Genomic DNA, 9,426 nt, shown 5'->3' with positions numbered 1-9,426 from the left:
CCCGAGGCGCGGCCGGACAGCGCCCGTGGCCACCCTGGCGGCGCGCAGCCCCCCCTCCCCGGAGCACCCGCCCCGGGCCCCAGGCTCTGGCCGCCTAGAAGTCCTCGTCCTCCTCCCAGCCGAACACCCGCTTCATCTCGGCCAGGAAGCCCCGGTAATCGCTGAGCAGGGGGCTGTCCTTCTCGATGTAGGGGATGACCCACTGCAGGGCCGGGCCCTTGAGGCGGGTGATGAGGAACGTCACCTTCAGGGCGTCGCTGGAGAAGGTCTTGTCGTCCACGAACATGTAGGAGCCCGTCTGCACGATGAACTCGGGCAGCCGGTCCGTGTCGCCGTCAAACATCTCGGGAAAGGGGATGGGGTTCTTCCAGCGCCGCGCCGAGCGCCGGATGGGCCAGGCCATGAAGGCCTTCATCAGCTGCACCCGACCCTCCATGGCTTCAGGCTCGTTCCGCCGCGCTCAGCTGGGCTTCGCTGGGCTTTGCTGGGCTTCGCTGGCTGTGCGGGTGTCAGAGCCCAGCCGTCGCCGGAAGTGCGTCCTCGCGGAGGCGGGGCCGTGCGCGGGAACTCAATGGCTTGTCCGTGTGTGGGCGTGCCCACGGGCAGAGCTCCTGCGCGCGCGCACGGGCGCGTGGTTCTTCCACTGGACTTAGAAATGGCTCGTGCGCAGGCGTGTCACTGGGCCCAGGCTGAGTAAGAAACTGTGGGGTGAATGTCACATTCTCCGATTGGTGGGGTCATGAAGCTGAAGGGGCGGGGCCTTAGGTTTCAAGTTGTGGAAAGGCTAGTGGCTGGAGGGGACTTTGGGTGGGTTGAATATTTCGTGATGGAGAAGCCTGCTTCCCTTGCAGAGGGACATTCTTTGTTCTGGAAGTTGCTGAGTTCCCTGGACACCCCTGCCCCTCAGACCTGGCATATTCGTTTATGGATGAGACTCTGAATGCCACTTCAGTGATGTGCAGTACCTTTGTTTTCTGCTTCCTCTTGCATTTTTTTTTTTTGGGTCCGGTCGTGGGGCCTGAACTCTGGGCCTGGGCACTGTCTCTCAGCTCTTCAGCTCAAGGCTAGCGCTCTACCACTTGAGCCACAGCGCCACTTCCGGCTTTTTTCTGTTTGCTTATGTGGTGCTGAAGAATCGAACCCAGGGTCTTGAGCATGCAAGGCAAGCGCTCTAACACTGAGCCACCTTCCCAGCCTCTCTTCTTGCATTTTTATGTGTTAAGTACTAGCTCCCTAGCTGTAGATGAGGGTGACCTCTCTGTTACTGTTACTGTGATAACATTTAAAAAGGCCTCCAACTGGCCAGTGGAGGCTCGCACCTGGAATCCTTAACTATTCAGGAGGCTGAGATCTGAACATTGTGGTTTGAAGCCAGCTTGAGCAGGAAAGCCTGTGGAACTCTTATCTCCAATTAATCACTAAAATGCTGGAGGTGGAGCTGTGGCTCTAGTGGTACAGAACCAACTCAAGGACAGTGAAAAAGCTCAAAGACAGTGCCTAGGTCTGAGTTCAAGCCCCAGGACTAACACAAAAAATAAGTCCTCCAATATTAGCAACCATAATATAGAATGTCCATAAAGTACTAACAGCAGTTAATGTAGAGAAGGCTTAATGTTGACAAAGGACTTTTGAACTCAAGATCTCATGCTTCACACACAAATACTCTAATATTTAAGACATGCTCTCAGCCCTGAGAAATGTCTCAGTTTCTATATCATTTTATTTCTCATTTATGTGATTGATTTGTTCATATACAATACTGCTACAAGGAACCATAACAGAGAGTAAGCATTATTATTAGAACATTTTTTCAAGCTTTATATTCTACCTAATAGCTACACTATGTCAGTGGTTTTTTAATATTAAAAATGACCAAAAGTCATTTTAAATTCAAGTGTTTTTCAATACTAGCTACATGGGAGGTGGACATCAGGAGGTTTGACACACAAGGGCCAAACTTTAGTGTGATCTCATGTTAACAAATAAGCCAGGAGTGGTGCCACGTGCCTTTTTTCATCTACACAGAATATGGTAGATCATGCTCTAGCCCATTTCTGGGTAAAACTATGGAGCTTATCTGAAAAATAACCTAAAGCAGACTTCAAGTGTGACTTTTTGATAGAGTGCTTGCCTGTTAAAGGCAAGGCTCTGATTTCAAATGACAACACTGCCTAAATAAATAAATACTAACCTAAAGCCCAAAAAGCTGGAGATGAGACTGAAGATTCAGAGTGCTTGCTTAGCAAGCCCTCCTTGTTTTCATTATTTGTGGAATAATATCTTGCTTTGTTGCTTGGGCCATCCTGGACTTGGATCATCCTACTTCTCTTAAAACTGAGACAATGACAGGTGCATGCAACCATGCCCATTTTTTATTGATTGAAATAAGGAGCTCATGAACTATTTGCCAGTGCTGACCTTGAACAGTGTCCTCCCGATCTCAGCCTCCCCAAGTAGCTAGGATTTTAGGCAGGAGCCACCACCTCTATCTCTGTCTGTGTGATTTCCCATGACAGACCCAGCTTGGCTAATCTACCTCTTAAGGATCTATATTAAAAACATAATTTACAGCTGGGTGCCAGTGGATCATGCCTGTAATCCTAGCTGCTAAGGAAGCTGAGATCTGCTTATAGAAGTTCAAAGCCAGCCCAGGCAGAAAAAGTCCATGAGACTCTTTTCTCCAATAAATCACCAGAAAACCAGAAGTGGCGCTGTGGCTCAAGTGGTAGAGCACAAGCCTTGAGCTGAAGAGCTCAGGGACAGCGCCCAGGACCAGTGTTGAAGCCCCACAACCAACAAAAAAATAAAAATCTTGATGCTGGCCACTCATGCCTGTAATCCTAGCTACTCAGGAGTCTGAGATTTGAGGATTAAGGCTGGCATCTAAGAATTGTGGTTTCATGCCATCCTGGTCAGGAAAGTCTGAGAATCTTATCTCCAACAAACTACTGAGAAAAAGCTGGAAATGGAGCTGTGGCTCAAGTGGTAGAGTGCTAGCCTTGAGAAAAGGAATCTCAGGGACAGCACCCAGGCCTTGACTTCAAGCCTCAGGACTGGCACCAAATAATTAGCATTATATTTCATTAAATTATATTGAATTAAATTATTATAAATGGCTATTATTGTTGTTTACAGAATAGAGGAGAGAATTTTGAAAGATGTCACCAAAAAGCCATTAAATATCTGAGGAATGTTAACTAGTTTGATAATCATATATTATATACAGGTTTCAAAACATCACATAGTACCCTATAAGTATGTGCGATTATAAGTATGTGTCTAGTTAAAGTAAAAATGATTGTTTTTCTTTTTTTTTTTTTTTTGTCGGTCATGGGGCTTGAACTCTGGGCTTGGGCGCTGTCCCTCAGCTCTTCAGCTCAAGGCGAGCGCTCTACCACTTGAGCTACAGCGCCACTTCCGGTTTTCTGGTGGTTTATTGGGATAGGAGTCTCACGGTCTCTCCTGCCCGGGCTGGCTTTGAACCGCGATCCTCAGATCTCAGCCTCCTGAGTAGCTAGGATTACAGGCGTGAGCGACCAGCGCCCGGCGATTGTTTTTCTTAAAAAATAATTTAAGACTGATACCAGTAGCTTACATCTGTAATCTTAGCTCCTCATGTAAACAAGATCCTGAGGATCTTAGCCCAGCTCAGGCAGCTCAGACCACATCTCCAAAATAGCCAGCAAAAAACCAAGCTGGAGGGATTGCTCGGTAGTAGAGCACCAGCAGAGTAAATTGGCTGAACATGCTAGCTCTCAACCACCAACCACAATAAAGGGCCTTCAAATTTCTTAGGTGCTCCTCTGTTTTGACTTGCATGGGTACAAAAATGTATTCATGGATTTATACACAGAATTATGTGTTTATATACAGAATTTCAGTATGTAGTCAGACTGATATGGAACTGGATTTGTAGCCCAGGCTGGGCTGGAATTCATGATCCTTCTATGTCAGCAGGAGGAAAAGAAAATGAAGGAGAATGACCTGAATATGCTGGAATTCCAAGCCTGTACCACAACACCAGGCTTCTTCCTTGTTTATTTTTGTTCTGGCAGTGCTAGGGATGAAATCCAGGACTTGTGTGTGGCAGTCATGTATCCTTTCACTGAGCTACATGCCCAAGGGAGATGCTTTTGAAAAAGCATACTGAAAAGTCATAGGAATAAATCCAAGTATGTGATTTATGGATATGAACTCTCTATCTACTTTATTGATTTGTGGAGTATTTCAAAGTTCTGAAACTTAGGAAAGGGCTGATGGGGTGGCTGATGGGGGGATTTTTTTGTAGTTTCTGAGTATATGAAGGGTATCTAGGACTAGAGAAGTCTTCAATAGGTACTTCAGGCTGTGAGGCAAGTTTCTATACTAGGCAGTATGACACAACTTCATGATGTTGCTTTATGAATCTTATGGCAAGCTCCAAGAAGAGAGTTTTTCTGATATATGTCTGTGTTCTGGAGGAAGGCCTTGTTCCCCTTACACTTTTCATCATCCTTGTACAGATTCTGAGGTAGGGTAGATTAGGGAAAATGAGGCATGGTGAAGGGCAGCCAGGAATTCAATAATTCAGCTTAAAGCAAATACAGGAGACTAATCTTCATCTATCAACTTTCCTTCAAATTAAAGAACCAAAATCATTTTAGGGGAAAAGGATATAGAATAGACTAGGGAATATGAGGCCTGGTGAAGACACATCTGAAACAAGCAAAGAATTTAGAAAGATAGCACTATCATTGCTTCTAAGATACACAACTAGATGCATTCTTTATCTCAAGGATTAGCAGTTGTTTTATAGTAAGATACATTCCTTTTTTTTTTTTTTGTCAGTTCTGGAGGTTGAACTCAGGGCCTGAGCACTGTCCCTGAGCTTCTTTTTGCTCAAGGCTAGCATTCTGCCACTTGAGCCACAGCGCCAGTTCTGGCTTTCTCTGTTTATGTGGTACTGAGGAATCAAACTCAGGGCTTCATGCATAGTAGGCAAGCAAGCACTCTACCACTTAAGCCATGTTCCCAGCCCAGGATGCATTCTTTCCTGAAAGGAATACCCAAACAACAGCCAGGAATTCACAAAGTATTACACCTACAGCAAAGACAAACACCTATCTTTGCATAACTTTATCATAAAAATACCCCTTGTGAAATAGCTCTGTTTCTTCCTTTGAGAGTAGCTACACTCTGTTAGAGTAAGCCTCTGCCTTTCTGCTCAGCTGTTTGTCTGACTGCCTGCTACCCTGCTTGCTTACTTACTTAACAAAGCTTTGCCAAGTTTTCTTACCATGATGAATTGTCCAGAAATTCTTATTCTGCAACTGAAGTCAAGGACCCTAAATGAAGAAGAGGCTCTACTTTTAGATGGAAGCTTCCCAAACTCTCACCTGGATGTGGCGACAGTTCTAGACCTTGATGCTAAGGTACAGAACATCCACCATGAGATACAAGGACCCCAACCTGCCCTGCATAACTGGAGTTTTGTGAGTTTAACCCTTTACTAAGGACTAATATGTCTGTAGGAGAAGTGATCCCTCTGGATACTACATACAGGCCTCATCTCTGTGTGGATCATAGAGATGTTGAGGGAAATCTGAACATGCTAAAGGCAAGAAAGAAGAGAATGGGGCCAGGAGTGTGACCAAACACTTCTTCAGTTTCTTCCTCTACACACAGGACTTCAGAGGAGACACAGTACCATAATTCGCTCCCAGGTGACAGGATGCCAAAGGTCCAGGCCCAGGAGGAATCTAGAGTTTCTCAGTGAAGCTGGGGAGCAGCCTAGTCCTCAAGGAGGCACACAGTTCATTCAAGCCTCAGTACCACCAAAGCTGCCTTCCAAAGCCAGAAAGAATGTGGATGGGTAGATTTCTCTGTATGTGGATTTTTCCCCTTCTTTTCTTTTCTTAAATTTCAGTTGCTGCTTCTAAATGTGGCTGGTGAACAGCAGACAAACCAGGTGCAGAGGAGGTAGAATGAGTGGTAGTGGTTTCCATGGAAAAAGCACTGAGTGGTGCTTTTGATTTGTGTATTACCATGGCAACATCTATTTACCCAGCCTTTTCTATAGGTCAGGTGATGGTATAAGAGAGACAGCATTTAATCTCCATGGCAGCCTGAAAGAAGGAGTGGAGCATTTAATTGTTTCCATCTGAGTTGGAGGCTTCTGGAGGTGGAATAATGCTCCCAGGATCTTGTTCAACAGCAGAGCTGCTATATTTAGTGGTAAAGTTTTATTCTTGAGCACCTACAGACTGCTTTGTTTTCGATGCCACTCTGAGCCCGAATAGCCATGAATAAAGCTGATCATTAATAAAGAGGAGCATTCATTTAGTCTTTACCTCCACATGCCAGACACTTTACTGAGCTGAAGGACCCCTCCCCAGCTCCATGTCAACCTGGAACCTGAGAATGTAACTTTGCAAAGAGTGTCTTTATATAAATGTAGTCAAGTTAACGTGAAGTCCTACACGATCACAGTGGGCCCTAAATCCAATATGACCCATGAGCTTAAAATATAACAGTCACAGAGACACGGAGGCAAGATGATGTGACAATCACTAGAAGCTGGAAGGAGTAAAGAGGAGTCCCTCCTACAGCCTTAGAGGATGGCGATCCTACAGACACCTTGATTTCAGCCCTCTGTTCACCAGGTGGGTGTGACTGGTTTCCTCAGCCCTAGGAAACCAGGGCAGACACTACTGTGCAGAGCGTTGATTTCTATGCATTATTTCATTGGCTCCTCATGGAACCCTGTGATTATTAATCATTTTTCAGATGAGAAAATTGAAGCCCAGAGAGTGAGAGACCTGACCAAACTCACCGAGCTCACAACCTGAAAAGCCAGGATTCCATCCAGCTGATTCCTCCTTTCAACACCTCTGACTGCACTGCGTCTACAGTAAAACATGGGTTGACCATCTCCCGGCACTTACAGGGCTTCTGAAAAGTCTTTTGAGGCCTCCTGGGATGTTCTACTGCCCAGTTGAATTTTCAAATCACTGTTGTAGTGAGTACAGGAATCAAAAGCACCCAAGTGCCTGTGGAGTTTTTGGTTGCTTGAGGTCCTGTGCCTTGCGTTGATTTTGTAAACCTATATATCTCATCCTGATTGGTTTACAGCAAGGTAATTTTCCCAGAGCTGTTGATGAATAGTCCATGCCTCACCTCCGCACCCTGCCTGCATCCTGTGCTAATGACAGTCATGACATCTGCTGGTGACTCCCTTGAACTACATCGGAAGCCAACGGAGGATGCTACCAGGACCTTCAGCAAGAGGCAGCCACCCCTGGGCCACAGTTTGGATGGAAGAATAAGAGGAAAAACCGTGAGGTATGGGGACTAGGGAGGGAGGAAGGGAGGCTTGTCACACCTGTCTGAAGAGAAGATGCCTTCACATGGCCATTATCCTCACCTGTGAAGACCCCCATGCTGTTTCTGGGCACACTTTCAGAACTTCAGTGCAATTACCCCCCCCCCCCGCACTGACTGCACATCCACTACAGGGGGAGGCGGATCCCTGTTGCCCATGCCCAATCATATCTTGCTAACATGTGTGATTTGAGAAGAGTGCACGGGTCTCTGGGAACTAGAGAAGCCATCTTGCATTTCTACTGGCCTGGGCTGTCAGGTCCTTCTGATCTAACTTCCCCCTGAAGATGGCCATGGTCATTTTGCCCATTCCCCAGCCAACTTCCATGGTGGTAGGAGGTGTCACATCTTGGCTGGTTGAGCCTTTCCCAGCCCTTGACACCTTCTTTGCACCTATACATGCCCTGCAAGCTCCTTCTTGAAGTAGCCTACTGGGGATTCTGTATCCAGGCCCATATCAGGGTTCACTGTGGACAGGAACCACAAAAGTGGTTCCAGAAACAGGGAGTATCATCACAGAGTGGGATTAGAGCTGGGGTTTATCAGGATTTGATATATAGAAGGAATATACTGCTGACATTTGCTTTTATAGTTTTATTTCAGCTAGTTATTCTATAGGTTGTTGGAGTAATGTTTCTTACTGTTTTGGACAATGTGGTTGTCAGATTGGAAAATCCTTTCCAGGAATACATAGTCAAAACAGGCTCTGTGTAGGGTTCTTCTTGAGTTTGGAAGAGCTGGTTTTGTTTTGTTTTATTTGTTTTTTTGGTGGTTGTGGGGCTTTAACTCAGGGCCCAGGCACTGTCCCTGAGCTCTTTTGCTCAAGGCTAATGCTCTACCACTTTGAGCCACAGTGCCACGTCTGGTTTTTGAGTGGCTGACTGGAGATAATAGTCTCATATGGAGACTTTTCTACCCAGGCTGACTTTGAAAGATCCTCAGATTTCAGCTGCCTGAGTAGCTAATATTTCAGGCATGAGCTATTGGAGCCTGGCCTGTTTTTGAATAAAGTAAAAAGCCTTCCTGCCAGACAAAAGGGAGTCCTTTACATAATGGAATAGGTTAAGGTAATTTACCTTGGTGACCTTACACCTACCACAAAGTTCCCTCTTCAGATTACCCACTCTTCAATCTCACTTCCTAGGTGGTATTCACATAGCTTCTCCTTGAACATGTAAGGCAAAACTTGACTCAAGATCTTTGCACAGGCTGCTTGTCTTTCTGAAGAGAAGAATAGCCTTGAAGATTTTGCTGACCTATTGCTTCCTAAAGATGCTTACCCAGGCCACCCAACTTGAAAATGCAATACATCCCCTGAATCACTTTATTTCCTATTATGTTCATTACCTTTCAATCTATCATGAATGTCACTATTGGTTAGGCTTTTCTCCCTTGAGAGAGAGTATACTTCACACCATCCTTCATATGCAATGAGAAAATTACCATTATTGGGCCAAGCTAACTGCCTATTTTATTCACTAATTCCAGGTTCCTCAAGCTATTTCTCTGGTTCCTAGTCAGGACTCAACAGATGTTTGCTAAGTGAATGAATAAGGGTGATCAGTGTGGCAATCAGCATAATTAGTAAAGTGGATGTTAGTGTTAGCCATGAAACCTGCACCCTGCTGGTTCCCGCCTGTAATCCTAGCCACTCAGGACACAGAGATTTGGGGAATAAAGTTCTAAGGCATCCCTGGGCAGGAAAGTTCCTAAGACTCTTATTTCCAATTAACCACAACAAGCCAAAAGTGGAGCTGAGACTGAAGTGGTAGATCCTGGCTTTGAGCAAAAATGCTAAGAGACATCACCAAAGCCTTGAATTCAAAGCCCTAGTACCCCACTCCTAAAAATAATTCTGAGATAAAGTACTGAGATAAATTCCCTCTATGGAAGGAATCTTAGTACAAGACTGGCACTTGGGATCAATAAAATGTAACATGCCCACAGGACTGACATAAGATCCCTGCTGAAGAGTAGTAGTGATCCACTGGATGGCTGGTCTATGCTAAACATCATACTGGACTTTTTTTTGTTTGCACAGCCTGGGAGCAAGTTTGTGCCATATCT

General features: G+C 45.4%; 1 protein-coding gene across 1 annotated transcript; it reads right to left on the bottom strand.

Annotated features, from left to right (window-relative positions):
- Nucleotides 1–9: 9 nt before the first annotated feature.
- Nucleotides 10–521, bottom strand: Fam127c (family with sequence similarity 127, member C). Its single transcript, XM_013018108.1, has one exon. It carries the CDS (start codon nt 434–436, stop codon nt 95–97), a length of 342 nt encoding a protein of 113 aa, XP_012873562.1. The 5' UTR covers nt 437–521; the 3' UTR covers nt 10–94.
- Nucleotides 522–9,426: the final 8,905 nt, after the last annotated feature.

Source organism: Dipodomys ordii, unplaced genomic scaffold (assembly GCF_000151885.1).
Source record: "Dipodomys ordii isolate 6190 unplaced genomic scaffold, Dord_2.0 Scaffold38, whole genome shotgun sequence".
Lineage (NCBI taxonomy): Eukaryota > Metazoa > Chordata > Mammalia > Rodentia > Heteromyidae > Dipodomys > Dipodomys ordii.
Note: the sequence above shows the minus strand (reverse complement) of the source record. Positions and strands in the feature narration are given on the sequence as shown.